At 42.1% G+C, this 16,995-nt stretch overlaps 1 protein-coding gene across 2 annotated transcripts in view; it reads left to right on the plus strand.

Annotated features, from left to right (window-relative positions):
* LOC138749915 (ATP-binding cassette sub-family A member 13-like) overlaps positions 1 to 16,995 on the plus strand; it is a 288,645-nt gene that overhangs the window by 17,284 nt on the left and 254,366 nt on the right. For both annotated transcript variants that reach the window (XM_069911960.1, XM_069911968.1), the window contains exons 4-6: positions 2,815 to 2,948; positions 4,336 to 4,364; positions 11,392 to 11,564. In XM_069911960.1, the coding sequence (XP_069768061.1) occupies positions 2,815 to 2,948; positions 4,336 to 4,364; positions 11,392 to 11,564 (336 nt within the window). The remainder of the gene's footprint in view (positions 1 to 2,814; positions 2,949 to 4,335; positions 4,365 to 11,391; positions 11,565 to 16,995) is intronic.

The raw sequence follows: 16,995 nt of genomic DNA on the forward strand, positions 1-16,995 counted from the left end.
AAAGGGGTGTTTGGTTCGGTGCGGACTAGAAGGGCCTAATGGCTTGTTTCCGTGCTGTAATTGTTATGTTATGTTATATATAGACAAACAATACATATCCAGAACAAGTATTGTATCTCTCCAAATAAATAAATATTGATTTGTACATATGAGAGTCTTGGATGTTAATGTGAGCAATTTATTTAGTCGTTCAACATCTGACTGCTTGTGGGAAGAAGCTGTTCTTCAGCCTGGTTTTGCTGGCTCTGATACTCCTGTATCTCTTCCCCAACGGGAGCAGCTGGAAGATGCTGCGGGCAGTGTGGAAAGGGTCGTCAATGATCTTGTACACCCTTGTCAGACAATGATCCTGGCAGATCATGTTGATGGGAGTGAGGGAGCTTCCAGTGATCCTATCAGCCTCTCTTGTGATCCTGTGGATTGACCTCCCATCCATTTCCCTGCATCAACTGTCCCACACAGTGATGTAGTCAGCCAGGACACACTCAAATGAGTTCCTATAGAAGGGTGATATAATGGTGGCCGGTAGCCTTGCCCACTTTGGTTTTCTCAGGAAGTACAGATACTGCTGCGCCTTCCTGACCTGTCCACAATAGGTCACTAGTTGAGTGAACTTCAAGGAACTTGTTGCTCTCTACTCTCTACTACAGAGTTGTTGATATGTAGAGGAGCATGGTTATTCCTGGTCCTCCTGAAGACCACAATCATCTCCTTTGTCTTTTCTACATCAAGACACAGATTGTCATTCTTACACCATTTCATGAGACTTTCCACCTCTTCTGTGCAGTATGACTCATTGTTGTTGATGGGGACAGCTACTGTTGTCATCTGCAAACTTGTTGACATTGTTGGAGCTGGGTCTGGCGATCACAGCCCTGAGGTCTGCCAATGCTCAGTGTGATGGTGCTTGACATTCTGCTACATACCCAGACAGACTTCTGTTAGGAAGTCCTGAATCCAGTTACAGAGAGGGCTGTTGAGTCCCAGCGAGAACAGCTTCACAACCAGCCTCTGGGGAATTATCGTATTAATTGCTGAGCCGAAGTCAATGAATATCAGCCTGGCATATGGAGCATCGTTCTCCAGGTGGGCCAGCATGGAGTGAAGTGACAAGACTATAGCATCATCTCTGGAACGGTTTCTTCTTTAGGTGAATTGATATGGATCCAGCATCTCTGGGAGATGTGCTTTGATATGTTCCATCACCAGACACTTGAAGCAATTCATAATGGTGGAGATTAGTGCCATGGGACAGTAGTCATTGAGGCCTGTTATTTTGTACCAGGATGATGGTGGCTGTTCTGTTTTAAATGGATTTTTTTTTCTCTGTTAAGCTTCACTCTGCTTTTTTGTTTTTGTTTTATTTGAACTACCTGCCGTACTGAAGTATATGTTGACTTGACTGGAGAGAATGCAAAATAAAGTTTTTTCAGTTAATTTGGTACATGTGATAATTAAAAATTAATTCAATGCGAGGCAAATCTAGAGTATGAGAGGAAAATCATGTGACCAAAGGAAGTGCACACTCCATGTCTATTATGTGGGAAGCAGCAACACCAGCATGTCACTGTGCACCTTTTCATTGTACATTCTGGGGAGTTTCTGCACATTTTCTGTGGACAGTAGTGAAATGTCAAATTTACATTTCCTTCTGATTGTCTTTTAGTTGCTAGTCCTTTACGTAGAAATGAAAATTTAAAAAAAACTCCCAATGGAAATCAGCTTTTTGTCACAGATTGCTACAGTCATTGAGTTACACAGCACTTAAACAGATCCTTTGACCCAAACTGTCCTGAGTTAGTCCCATGAATCTGCATTTGGCATTTATACCTCTAAATCTTTCCCAAGCATGCACCTGTCTAAATGTAGTTAAAGAAAAAGGTCTGCTGAAAGTCCTTGTTGAAGTCTTTTTTTTTAAGTGTTGTAATTCATCTCTACCACTTCCCCTACCAATTCATTCTGCATATCTACTATTCTCTGTGCAAAAACATATCTATCAGGTCTCCTTTAAATCTTTCCCTGTAGATGCAGGTTGCAATTTCAAAGGAGACATTTTAATACTTTTATGTAAGTCCAATGCTGATGTAGCCATGAATTTACTTTGTCAACAATCTTGCTGTTTGATGTACCAAATAAAAATGAGTGAAAGCTCCTTTTTGAATGAAGATGTTCAAAAAGGCAATTCATCACCAACTTCTCAAGGACTGACGAGTCATGGCATTATTCCTATATTTTGTAATATTAATATTTTTTAAAGACCATAAATTTTCTTGTAATGTTCAATAGATTTTTTTGTGTCCTGAAATCCACTATCCATAGATAGCTGAATAGAGCAGTGGTTCTCAACATTTTCCTTTCCACTCACTTACCACTTTTAGTATTCCCTATGCCATAGGTGCTCTGTGATCAGTAAGTGATTGCTTAAAGTTGTATGTGGGTAGAAAGAAAAAGTTTGAAAACCACTATTTTAATCATATCTAATTGACTCATTATGTGCATGGTTTCATAACTCCAAAGGAAATGGGCCAATGACTGTTTTTCTCAAGCAAAATATCTCAGTAACAATTGGATCTCGAGTAGTGATTCTCAACTTTCCCTTCCCACTCACATACTACCTTAAGCAATCCCTTACTAATCACAGAGCAACTATGGCATAGGGACTGCTTAAGGTGGTATGTGAGTGAAAGAAAAAGGTTGAGAACCACTGAAATAGAGTCACTGCTGCAAAGAGGAAATCTTTTCAGTCCTTTAATTGCCACATATGTTTAGGTTTGTGTAATTTCTCAGTAACAGTTCTCAGTTTCTTGGTTACAGGTCATCACTAAACTCCACAGCGGATAGTGGGCCGAATATCCTGCCAATAATAGACCTTGGAAATGAAATCGAACCAACCACACAACAAGCATTCAGCCCGCTAGACAAAATTATTGAGCTGTTTGGACAGTCAGGTAATATGGCAACTCCATGTACAATTCTATAGTACACTTAACTGAGATACTAAATCAATGAACTTCTCACTTTTGTTGATATTTTTACATGCCATCCTGAATAAAATCAGTACTATTTGGAAGAAATGCTCAGTCCACAACTGATATTTGACTAAAGATTTTTATTTGGAGCCCTTGTATTTTTATAAAATGATAGTGATACCTGTATAAGTAGATGCTGCATTGCTTTGCTTTTGGGATGTACTACACAGCTAAGAGAAGAATAGTCTTGGAGCCTGGCTCATGGGTGACAAATTGGACAATTGCAGAGTCGGGTTGTGCCAAGCATAGAGTTCATTAAACTCTATGCATCACCAGAAGTAAAAACAAAAAGTGCTAAAAATATACAGTAGGTCAGTTAGTATGTTTCAGATCAATGACCTTATTTTAGATTTGGAAAAGTAAGAAAATAATTGTGTTTTAAGTTGAAGAGATGAGGAATAAAGAGAATAAAGTGATTTTATGTATTTGTATGCAGTATAAATTTATTCAGGTAATGTATGTTGCTATCTGGTTCGTAGATGAATGAGGACAATTTGAAAGAGAAAAGAACAAGTTGAAATAGTGAGATGAAGGACACAGGTTTTGCTTAAAAATTTGAAGCAAAACGGATTGCAAGAAAAGCTGTTCGTATTATTGGTGGATGGCCAGTTTTAACACATACATAGAAGGGATGGAAGAGGAAATGTGGTCTAAGGCAGAACAGCCAAGATCCTATCGGCTGGTAGGGCTGGCATGAAAGATCAAATGGTCCACATTCTCTTTTGTTTTCTTGTATTCCTTTTTGTTAATTTTTTTAATATATGCAAGTTCACTCCTCAGCATGAAGCTATGCTGATTGACAGATTTCAAAAGAGACCACATCCCAGGATGTTTTATGGATTTGTGACTCCAGACTGAAGGATTGCAAATGAAATTTGGTGGGGAGAGTTGGAGAAGATTAGAAGGGTGTTAGAGATTGAAGGAAATTTGATGGTCACAAGGTGTTGAAGATTGTGGAAATTTAAGGATCAGGTGATCAAGGTGGGGGTAGGGTCAGAGATTTGGGCGAATTGATGATTGATGGAAATGGTTCCTGTTGCTAAAACTTTCTGACATCAGCTTTCATTTTAATTTTTAAATCAAAATTGTATTTATAGGCAATTGCAACTCTTTAAAAACCTTGAGAGAGCAAAGTGATGGGAAATGTCTAGCAAATGAAAATTTTATAGCTCTATTTAAACTAAATGCTGTTTTGTGCCACATGACATTGCAGAAAACGTGTCTGAGCTGATGAAGACTGCTGCCAGATGGCCTACTGCTTCTTGTGTTCAAAGATGTTCTTAACTTGTCTTGTTTGTTTCCTCAGGTGCAGCTGAACAGTTAACAATTTCCATGGTAGGTAATTAATTTAGTGCATCAAATTAATGTTTAAGGCACTTTTAGTTTGGTAGATTAATTGGTCAATATAAATTGCCCCTAATGTGTAGTTGAATGGTAGAATTTGGAAGGAGTTAATGTGAATGTGGGGAAAATAAAAAATGGGACTAATGATGATAGGGTAAATAAACTCTATGACTTTATGAATCATAACAGCAGAGGAGCCAAATGTATGCCCACTATTTCCATTCCAATCTGCTTTGCATCTAAACTCATATAGAACAATATTCTATATTATATATTTGTGTATATCTAAACCAATGGTTCTCAACCAGTGGGCCATGGCATGTTAGGCTGGAAACCAGGTGGGTCTTAGACGAAAAAAAGGTTGAGTACTACAGTTCTTAAATACTGAATATGCTTGTGAAATCATCAATACCATGTAATAGTCACCCCCTGCTTCCTTTTTTGGCCAAGACTGCCCACCCATCCGATCTCCTGAGGCCCTGACTGCCAACTCTCTGGAGTTCCCGATACCCTGACCACGGACCCGCGTCCCAGCTGCCCAGCCATCCGAACTCCTGAGGCCTTGAATGACGCAGCTACATACGTTTGACCCCTGTAAAAATTGAAATCCACAAATTTAACCCAAAAAAGTCCAAAAATGTGACGATTATACAAGTATATTAGGTATAGTAATTTTATCCGATTTCACCAAATCTGTTATCAGGTTCCAGATATAAATCAATCTTTGTTATAATCACCTTTCAGATCCCCTTTAAAGAAGCTCTTTCTCACCTTAAACCTATGCCCATTTTGACATCCTTGCCATTGGATAATCATTTTGACTCTCTGTCCAATCTATGTCTCTCATAACCTTGCATACTTCTATCAGATCAGTCATTGGTCTCCTTCACACCAAGCCTAGCCTATCCAATAACCCCATAATTGAAGTCCTCCAATCCATATAGAAGCTGGAACCACACACTTCAAATGCTGCCTGATTAGTTTTTGTAACATAACATCCCATCTCTTGTATTCTTTGCCCCATCCTATGAAAGCAAAGTCCTTTACCATCCATTAATTTGTTGTAATTTTCAGAGAACCATGGGCTTGAATTCCAAGATGCTTGATGTTCCCTACCATTTTCTGCATCTGTTCTACCCGATATGATTTTTCAAAATGTTTCAAATTGCAAAGTGATTAAATGCCATCTGCCAATGCTCCATACAACTTTTTAACTGATGTTTATCCTGCTGAGGCCTTAGACAATCTTATTTGCTATCCACAACATCACTCATTTTGCAAACTTACTATTCAAACCTTCTATATTTATATCGAGGTCATGATTCTTTAACTGCATGTTTGCTCAGGTCTTCTGCTGATTGACAAATCATCAATTTCCTGCCCTTGAAATACATGGTTTCTTTCAATGGGCCTCTGGGTACAATCTTCCACAGAGATTTGGGCAATTAAAAACATTGGAGCAAAATTAAAAACAATGAGTTGCATTTAATTCAATTCAAATCAAATGGAAGGAAAATGATCAAGTTTACCACTCTCCCCACAGTCAAATCTTACCTTTGAAATCAATAGACCTGCTGGACTTGTTCTGGGTTAACTTGGTATAGGCTCAATAGGCAGATATCCCAATGCAGGAAAATTGGAGAAAATTTGTGGTCTGCTGTAGGTGCATGTGTTCCTCGAATAATTGAATATTATTATTTATACAAAAAAAAGAAGGAAGAAAATGAGGAACTTGTTGGAATAAGTTCAGAACTGGGAAAAATGTTGGTGTCTAATAAGATGTCAAATAGAAAATATCAACAGGTTTAGACCTAAACAATTGGATTTATGAAAATGAAATTGTTTGACCAGTATATATACGGCCAGCAAAGATAAGGGAGGATCAGTGGATATTATCATCTATATCAGTCTATTGTGTCCTTTCTATCAGTGATCATAATTCTGTTAGTTTTAGGGTAGTTTTAAGGAAGAGCAAGGAGAGGCCTAAAGTTGAGGTTCTGGATTGGAAAAAAGCAAATTTTGTAGGAATAAGAAGGGATTTGGGGAGTATTGAGTGGGTCAGGATATTTTCAGGTAAGGATGTTAATGAAAAATGGAGGATATTCAAAAAAGAAATTTTGAAGGTACAGAGTAGTTATGTCCCAGTGTGGATCAAAGGAAAGGCTGGAAGTCATAGGGAGGCTTGGTTTTCGAGGAATATTGGAAATTTGGTTAGGAGAAAAAGGGAGGTGTACAAGTGGTATAAAGAGCAGGGAGCTGAGAAGTTGAAGGAGGACTACAAGGAGTGTAGAAGGAATCTTAAGAAAGAAATTAGAAAGGCCAAAAAAAGGCATGAAGAGGCTTTGGCTGACAGAGTAGAAATAAATCCAAAGGGTTTCTATAAGTACATTAAAAGTAAAAGATTAGTGAGAGATAAAATTGGACCCCTTGTAGATAGCGAGGGTAGCCTGAGTGAGAAGTCTGAAGAAATGGGGGAAATTTTGAATGATTTCTTTGCCTTGGTATTCACTAGGGAAAAAAATGTTGAACTAGTTGAAGTAAAGAAAAATAGTGGGGAGGTCATGAAGCATATAAGGATAACCGAGGAGGTAGTGATGACTGTGTTAAAAAAGATAAAGGTGGATAAATCTCCCGGACCGGACAAAATATTCCCTAGGACACTCAGGGAGGCTAGTGGACAGTTAGTGGGGCCATTAACAGAGATATTTAGGATGTCACTGGCCACGGGGGTGGTACCAAAGGATTGGAGGGTGGCGCATGTGGTTCCTCTGTTTAAGAAAGGGTCCAAATGCAAACCTGGGAATTATAGGCCTGTAAGACTGACATCTGTGGTGGGCAAGTTGATGGAAAGTGTACTGAGGGATGCTATTTACAAACTTTTGGAGGTACAAGGATTGATAGGGAGTAATCAGCATGGTTTTGTCAGGGGTAGATCATGCTTGACAAACCTGATTGAGTTCTTCGAGGGGGTTACAAAAAAGGTTGATGAAGGGAAAGCTGTGGATGTTGTCTATTTGGACTTTAATAAAGCTTTTGACAAAGTTCCCCACAGGAGGTTAGGAAAAAAGGTGGAGGCATTAGGTATAAATAAGGAGGTAGTGAAATGGATTCACCAGTGGTTGGATGGAAGGTGTCAGAGAGTAGTGGTAGAAAATTGTTTGTCCAATTGGAGGCCGGTGACTAGTGGAGTTCCTCAAGGTTCGGTCCTGGGTCCACTATTATTTGTTATATATATATTAACGATCTGGATGTAGGGGTAGAGAATTGGATAAGCAAGTTTGCGGATGACACAAAGATTGGTGGTGTTGTGGACAGTGAGGTAGATTACCATAGATTAAAAGGTGATTTAGGAAGGCTGGAGGTGTGGGCTGAGAAATGGCTGATGGAATTTAATACAGATAAATGTGAGGTGCTGCATTTTGGAAAGGCAAATTTAAATAGGTCATATACATTGAATGGTAGACAATTGAGGAGTGCAGAGCAACAAAGGGATTTAGGAGTTATGGTAAATAGTACCCTCAAGGCTGATACTCAGGTAGATGGTGTGGTGAAGAAGGCATTTGGAATGTTGGCCTTCATAAATCGGAGTATTGAATTCAAGAGTAGGGAGGTTATGATGAAATTGTACAACGCATTGGTGAGGCCAAATTTGGAGTACTGTGTACAGTTTTGGTCACCAAATTATAGGAAAGATATAAACAAAATAGAGAGAGTGCAGAGAAGGTTCACGAGAATGTTGACAGGATTTCAGGGTCTGAGTTCCAGGGAAAGGTTGTGCAGACTGGGGCTTTTTTCTCTGGAGCGTAGAAGATTGAGAGGGGATTTGATAGAGGTGTTTAAGATTTTAAAAGGGACAGACAGTGTAAATGTGGAAAGGCTTTTTCAATTAAGAAAGGGGGAGATTCAAACTAGAGGACATGGTTTAAGATTGAAGGGGGAAAATTATAAGGGGAACATGAGGGGAAATTTCTTTACGCAGAGGGTGGTGGGGATGTGGAATGAGCTTCCGGCAGACGTGGTCGAGGCGGGATCATTGGTTACATTTAAGGAAAGACTGGATCGTTACATGGATAGGAGGGGACTAGAGGGGTATGGACCGGGTGCTGGTCAGTGGGACTAGGAGGGTGGGGATTTGCTACGGCATGGACTAGTAGGGCCGAACTGGCCTGTTCTGTGCTGTTATATGAATGCAGCGGATAAAATCCATTGTAAGAGATTAATGTTCAAAATTAAAACGCATGGATTGGAATTGATTTAAAAATTGGTTGACAAGCAAATTTTTTGTGTTGTTGGTGTTGAATTATAAGGTACCGTGGGGATTAATGTGTGGGCCCCAAGTATTCACAACGTATATCAATGATTTGGAAGTAATTAAATGTACTTCTGTATTTTTAAGGTTACCCTGCATTCAAATCTGGGGGGGATGATGAGCTGTGAGGAAGGTGATTTAGACAATTTAGGTGAATGTGCAAATATATGACAGATGCAGTATAACAATGATACATATGCTCACACAGTTTAGATCAGTAGTTCTCAACCTTGTTCTTTCCACTCATATACCACTTTAAGTATTAGTAAGGGATTGCTTAAGGTGGTATATGAGTTGAAAACCACTGTTTTAATCATGCCTCATTGACTCATTATGTGCACAGTTTCATAACTCCAAAGGAAATGAGCCAATGACAGTTTTTCTCAGGCAAAATATTTCAGTAACAATTGGGTCTAGAGCAGTGATTCTCAACCTTCCCTTCCCACCCACATACCACCTTAAGCAATCCCTTACTAATCACAGAGCACCGATGGCATAGGGATTACTTAAACTGGTATGTGAGAGAAAAGAAAAAGGTTGAGAACCACAGGTTTATATAGAAAGGCTGAATATTATTTAAGTAATGATTGAGGGGTGAATGATGATTTACAAAATGTCCTTGTTACAAAAAACAAATCGAAAATGAGGGAGTTAGCTTCTGAGGAGAGATTGAACAGCCCAGGACTATATTCTTTGTACTTTGGGACAAGAGACAATCTTATGGAAAGATATAAAATTATGAAAAGAATAGATGAGATAGAAGTAGAGAACTTGTTTCCACTGGCAGGTGAGAAGATTAGTTTGGGACATGGTCTCAAGATTGGGGAAATAGATTTAAGGCCGAGTTGAGGAGGAACTGCTTCGTTCAGAGAGTAGTGAATCCGTGGAATTATTTGCCCAATGAGGCAGTAGTGGTACATTATTAAAAGTATTTAAGTTTTTTCAGTTAATTTGGTACATGTGATAATTAAAAATTCAATTCAATGCGAGGCAAATCTAGAGCAAAAATAGATTTTTGAATAGTAGGGGAATTAAGGGTAGTGGAGAATAGACAGGTAAGTGGAGCTGAATCCACAGCAGATTAACCATGATCTTATTGAATGGCTGAGTATGCCTACTGCTCTGCAGTTGAAGCAAGTATGAATATTGTCCTTGAGTGGAAGAAATTTACTGGAACTTGTTGAGAACAACATCTGGTTTATATTCTGGAAATTTGGTCTCTTTATCAAAAAAAAGCATATGCTGACCATTGAGGAAGCACAGTGAAAGTTCACCAAAATAATCCCTTAAAATACTTGACTCTCAACATGACATGACTGTTGTATGAGGTATGGTGTGACTTGTATGAGGTGAAATTGGGTTAACTAGGCTGGTATTCATTAGAGTTTAGAGAAGAGGGCCTGAAGAAAATATTGAGATGGAGGAAAAATATGGTGTTAAATATCTGCCCTTGTTCTTCCTTGGCTACTTTTCTATGACTTCATGAATATCATTAAAGACTGACCTTTCGCCTGGGCCCTGGAATCCAGAATGTCTGCCCAATCATGTAGGTTAAAGCTAATGAATGTTGTGCCAATCACACTAAGATAATAAGAACATGAAGCTTATTTATAAAATGAAAGATGGGTGACAGTGATCAATTGCCAATCATTGTGTAATGGAAAAATGCACTTAAATATAACTATATATATATGTCTGCCTGTCCCGCATCGGACTTGTCAGCCACAAACGAGCCTGCAGCTGACGTGGACTTTTTTACCCCCTCCATAAATCTTCGTCCGCGAAGCCAAGCCAAAGAAGATATATATATATATATATATATATATATATATATATAATTAACAACATGTGCCATAGCCCTACTATTGTAGCAATCTTCAGTACAAGTTATATAGATTGTTCTTTTGGACAAATATGGCAGCAGGGCAATTAATTAATTATATTTAATGACAGGTATTATACTAATACCCCTAAAGGCAAAATTAGGAATAGAAGTGAAATTCTTAGTTTAGTCAAAGTAAATAAATATTTGCTAATTGCTATTCTTTGAAATATTTGTATCAATTATTTCTCTGCTTGTCTTACACCAACTTATTATGTATATAAAATATATGCATAATGTAGATTATTTCAATGGGTTGGTGAAGAAAATTGTGATCTGAATTCCCAATTTATTTTTTCTAATCAATGAAAATTACTTTACAATTATTCTTTATACATAAACAAATGGTGCCAGCAGTTTTTTTTTGCATCATGATAAGTAGAAACTCAAAGGAAAGCAAAGTTGTCCAAAGGCCCAAAGGGAGTCACAACAAACAATCTGCTTGAGGAACCCAGCGGGTCCAGCAGCATCAGTGGGAGACAAAGAATTGTTGATGTCTTGGGCCTAAACTCTCATCAGGAACATAGAGGGGTAATGTTTGAACATGACTCCAATTCAGGTTTTCTGTCTCCTTTTAAAATAATTGAGACATGAAATATTTTCCACTGCTCTAAAAATGGACACATAAATATTGAACCTAATTTTATAACATAGTCAGGGCAGGTCTGAAATGGCCTAATTTTAAAAAAAAACCAGTAAATTACAAATTTACATACACTCTTATTATCTGTATGCTTCCAATTTTATTTGTTCTTGCTTGTAGAAGAAAGTCTTGAATCATGCTGTTCATTTTTGGTGAATCCAATTTGCTTACATTGTATTTGCAGGATAATCTGAATGCAATGGAGGAAATCATTTCCATCATAGAAAGAATTCACAATGAAACATATACCTGGGAAATTCTTTTTAATCTTCCTAACATCATGGAAATACTGATGAATGAAGACCTTTTAAGCCGAGGCATTAATGCCGTGGCTGAAATGATGTTGAATATGAAAAGGTATGGAATTTATCTCCTATTGCAATAATTTTTAAGTTACATTATTTGCTCAATCCTCAGAATAATTTGTATTTTATTAATTACTAATTATTGCTTGCAATTTCATTTCGATTTCTATTTTGGCTCTCCATGACTAAAGAGTGAAAAAGAAATAAGAATGTAGAAACTGGTCTGAGAATTGGAAAATGCAAAGTCAGGCATATGATGCAGTTAACTTAAACCCAGTGTTACGAGCCCAGAGGACCCCAAAACCCAGCAGCAATAGATATTCACCAAGACAAATAGTTACCTAAACAAAAGTTGCTTTTAATTATCTTTAAACATGAAAACAGAATTACATTTTAACTTATCACTATTAATTTAACCCCCTTCTAATTCTAAGCACATGTGTATGTAATGTGTGTATAAGTTCAGAAAAGTTATTTGGTTCACAGTCCAATCTCACTTCTCATTTCTCCAAGTTCACTGGTTGCAGGCAATTCTTGTACTGTGCACAGAATTTAACATGTATGAATTTCACCAGGCTTTGGTGCTTGAAAGATAAATGGTTACTGCTCAGGAAGGTTCTTGTTGGTTTTCAGAGAGAGATTTGTTGTTCCTGCGCACAAACTGATCCCTTTCAATCAGCCACATCAGTGTCTTGCCGAAGAAACTTGGCCCATCGGGGTTTTCCAGATGATAATCTCTTTCTTTCAGGTGACCATTTCAAGTGAAACATTAGGCAGCCAGTCCTCTCCTCTTGTAAGGATCACAAGGGCTTTAACCAGGTTGAACTAAGAACTCACAACCTGTCTACAAAATGGAGTTTTCCACAAGTTTGCCAGCTTGTCCTGTTCTAATCACAGCTGCTGCTGAACTGTAAAACTGCAGAACTGTATTCTCTCTCTCCCCCCCTCAACCCCCCTCAACCCCCCTCAACCCCCCTCAACCCCCCTCAACCCCCCCTCAACCCCCCCTCAACCCCCCCTCAACCCCCCCTCAACCCCCCCTCAACCCCCCCTCAACCCCCCCTCAACCCCCCCTCAACCCCCCCTCAACCCCCCCTCAACCCCCCCTCAACCCCCCCTCAACCCCCCCTCAACCCCCCCTCAACCCCCCCTCAACCCCCCCTCAACCCCCCCTCAACCCCCCCTCAACCCCCCTCAACCCCCCCTCAACCCCCCCTCAACCCCCCCTCAACCCCCCCTCAACCCCCCCTCAACCCCCCCTCAACCCCCCCTCAACCCCCCCTCAACCCCCCCTCAACCCCCCCTCAACCCCCCCTCAACCCCCCCTCAACCCCCCCTCAACCCCCCTCAACCCCCCTCAACCCCCCCTCAACCCCCCCTCAACCCCCCCTCAACCCCCCCCTCAACCCCCCCCTCAACCCCCCCCTCAACCCCCCCCTCAACCCCCCCCTCAACCCCCCCCTCAACCCCCCCCTCAACCCCCCCCTCAACCCCCCCCTCAACCCCCCCCTCAACCCCCCCCTCAACCCCCCCCTCAACCCCCCCCTCAACCCCCCCCTCAACCCCCCCCTCAACCCCCCCCTCAACCCCCCCCTCAACCCCCCCCTCAACCCCCCCCTCAACCCCCCCCTCAACCCCCCCTCAACCCCCCCTCAACCCCCCCCTCAACCCCCCCTCAACCCCCCCCTCAACCCCCCCCTCAACCCCCCCCTCAACCCCCCCCTCAACCCCCCCCCCTCAACCCCCCCCCTCAACCCCCCCCTCAACCCCCCCCTCAACCCCCCCCCTCAACCCCCCCCCTCAACCCCCCCCTCTCCCCCCCTCTCCCCCCCTCTCCCCCCCTCTCCCCCCCCTCCCTCCCCCCTCCCTCCCCCCTCCCTCCCCCCTCCCTCCCCCCTCCCTCCCCCCTCCCTCCCCCCTCCCTCCCCCCTCCCTCCCCCCTCCCTCCCCCCTCCCTCCCCCCTCCCTCCCCCCTCCCTCCCCCCTCCCTCCCCCCTCCCTCCCCTCCCCTCTCCCTCCCCTCTCCCTCCCCTCTCCCTCCCCTCTCCCTCCCCTCTCCCTCCCCTCTCCCTCCCCTCTCCCTCCCCTCTCCCTCCCCTCTCCCTCCCCTCTCCCTCCCCTCTCCCTCCCCTCTCCCTCCCCTCTCCCTCCCCTCTCCCTCCCCTCCCTCCCCTCCCCCCCCTCCCCCCCCTCTCCCCCCTCTCCCCCCTCTCCCCCCTCTCCCCCCTCTCCCCCCTCTCCCCCCCTCCCCCCCCTCTCCCCCCCTCCCCCCCCTCTCCCCCCTCCCCCTCCCTCCCCCTCCCTCCCCCTCCCTCCCCCTCCCTCCCCCTCCCTCCCCCTCCCTCCCCCTCCCTCCCCCTTCCTCCCCCTCCCTCCCCCTCCCTCCCCCTCCCTCCCCCTCCCTCCCCCTCCCTCCCCCTCCCTCCCCCTCCCTCCCCCTCCCTCCCCCTCCCTCCCCCTCCCTCCCCCTCCCTCCCCCTCCCTCCCCCTCCCTCCCCCTCCCTCCCCCTCCCTCCCCCTCCCTCCCCCTCCCTCCCCCTCCCTCCCCCTCTCTCCCCCCTCCCTCCTCTCCCCCCCCCTCCCCCCCTCCCCTCCCTCCACCCCCTTCTCTCCCTCCTCTCCCCCCCACCTCTCCTCCCCCCCTCCTCCCCCCCTCTCCCTCCCCCCCCCTTTTTTTGCTCCAGATTCCAGAATCTGCAGTCTCTTGTGTGTCCCCATGTGTTGTTAATTAATTGGCTACAGTAGTGCATCCTCTCGTGTAGGTAAGTGGCAAAAATAATAAAGAAAAATTGTCAAGCATGTGAGTATAAGCTGCAGGGATACAAGGAAATACCAGGTGTAAAGGGATATGTGGGATCCCATTGCTGTGAGCTAGCACAAACCTGTTATAATAAGTTATTAAAAATAGCCAAATTTATTCAAGTCTGAGACCATCAGAATTTTAAAGTACAGGGATGTCACAGGTTTTGGGAAAGGCATGAAAGTGGAATTTAGGAAAAGATCAGATCACCCATGATCTTAAAGATTGATGGAGCACTCTCAATGGACAATATGACATATCTCTAGCACTATTTCTTGTATTTTAATTTTATAGTTCAAGATTTGATTATATGTTTAAAATCATTAAGGCTTAAGTAGATCAAATTAAAGATATCTTTTTACAAGGATAAAGGATGGATCATCTGAGGCAGAGATTTAAATTGTTTGGGAAAATAACTATGAGGAATATTCTGCTTGTTAACTGGGAGTGTGGGACCACTGAGAGTCAAGCAATGGGTCAGTTAATTTCCAACTGAGTGGCATTATACAATAATTTTAGATGAGAGGGCAGAATAAGGTGAGATTATAACCATAAAATCACGAAAAGTGCAGCCCAGAAGCAAGCCCTTCGGTGCAACTTGTCCATGTAGAACCTTTTATTTTGCTTATTCCCATCAATCTACACCCATCCATAGCCCTCCAAAAATTTCCCATCCATGTACCTATCCAATCTTAAATGTTGGAATGGAATCAGCATTCATTACCTCTACTGGCAGCTTTTTCCATATTCTCACCACCCTCTGATATTTCTCCTAATTTTCCTTTAATCATTTCACCATTCACCCTTAACCCATGTCCAATATTTCTTGTCTCCCCAACTTCAGTGGAAAAAAGCCTATTTGCATTTACTCCATCTCCACCCCTCATAATCTTGTACACCTCTATCAAATCTCCCCTCATCTCTGGCACTCCAAGGAATGAGATCCTAATGTAATCATCCTTTCCCTATAATTCAGCTCTTCAAGTTCCAGCAACAGCCTTGTAAATTTTCTCTGCACTTTCTATCTTATTGATATCTTTTCTGGAGGTAGGTGACGAAAACTGCACACAATTTGTCTTGCAAATGTCTTGTACAACTTCAACATAAATTCTGACTCCTGTTATCAATATTTTGATTTACGAAGGCAAACAGCCAAAAACTTTTTCTCTGACCTTACCTCCTTGTAATGCCACTTTCAAGGAATTGTGTATCTGTATTCTCATATCCCTCTCCCATATCCAAATCATTGTGAAATACATGACCAACAGCAATAGACCCAGCATCGATCACTTAGGCACACCACTGGTCACAGGCCTCCAGTCAGAGAGGCAATCCTCTTTTATCACTCTCTAGCTTTTCCCACAGAGGTTGTAGAGGAGATATGCTAAGATGATTCCTGGAATGCAGGGGCTGGTGTATGGGGAGCATTTGGCAGCTCTTGAGTTGTATTCGTTGGAGTATAGGGCAATGGGGGAGGGGGGGGGTGGGGGAATCTCATAGAGACACTTTGAATATTGAAAGATTTTGACAGAGTGAATACGGATAAGATATTTCCCTTGATGGGTGAATCGAGGACAAGGGGTCATAATCTTAAAATTAGAAGTTATCCAATTAAAACAAAGAGGAGGAAGAATTTCTTTAGTCAGAAGGTCGTGGGTCTGTGGAACTCACTGCCGCACAAAGCAGTGGAGGCCAGATCACTAGGACTATTTAAAGAGAAAATGAATAAGTATCATTATTATGGGTATCAAGGGAAATGGGGAAAAGGCTGGAAATTGGAACTAGGTGTGAGCATAATTCAGCTTAGTGTAGAGTCACGGAACAGACTCAATGGGCCTAATGGCCTGCTTCTGTTCCTTTATCTTGTGATCTTTATTTTGTATGAAAGAATGAGAGATGCAGGAAATTCCTTATAACAAGGTGCACAATTCTAAGGTGACACTTTGCATGATTGAAGGTTGAATGGTATGCTTGGGTTCATTGCTGGAGCTAGCTTTAGTTCCAGGTAATATTTCATCACCAAGTAGACGACAAAGCTAAAATGGCAACACACCCATATTAAGATCATTAGACTTTGTAAGGATGAGAAAAAACTTGTTTTTCTTGTTCTTAATAACTTGTGTGTTTATATACCACTCCTATTTTGGAATGACATTCAGCTAACCATTTCTTGTTTGATCCAGAAAGATGAGCTGACAAAAAATAGATTCAACTTTCAACTTGAATAGAAATATTGATTTATATCTATGATCTGGATGATAATGTGGTAAATTAGATCAGCAAATTTGCAGATGACATTAAGACTGAGGGTGTAGTGGACAGTGAGGAAGGCTTTCAAAGCCTGCTGTGGGATGTGGACCAGCTGGAAAAATGGGCAGTAAGATAGCAGATGGAATTTCCTGTATAAAAGTGTGAGGTGTTTTACTTTGGGTGGCATGGTTAGGATAGCGGTTAGCGCAATGCTGTTACAATGCCAACAACTGAGGTTCTAATCTGGCGTTGTCTATAAGTAATTTGTATCTTCTCCCCGTATCTGCGTGGGTTTCCACCAGGTGCTCTGGTTTCCTCCCACCTTTCAAAATGTACCAGGTTGTAGATCAATAGGGTATAATTTGGCAGCATTGACATGAAGGCCAAAAGGGCCTGTTATCGTGATGTATGTCTAAATTTTTTTTTAAATTGG

Source organism: Narcine bancroftii, chromosome 1, assembly GCF_036971445.1.
Source record: "Narcine bancroftii isolate sNarBan1 chromosome 1, sNarBan1.hap1, whole genome shotgun sequence".
Taxonomy (NCBI): domain Eukaryota; kingdom Metazoa; phylum Chordata; class Chondrichthyes; order Torpediniformes; family Narcinidae; genus Narcine; species Narcine bancroftii.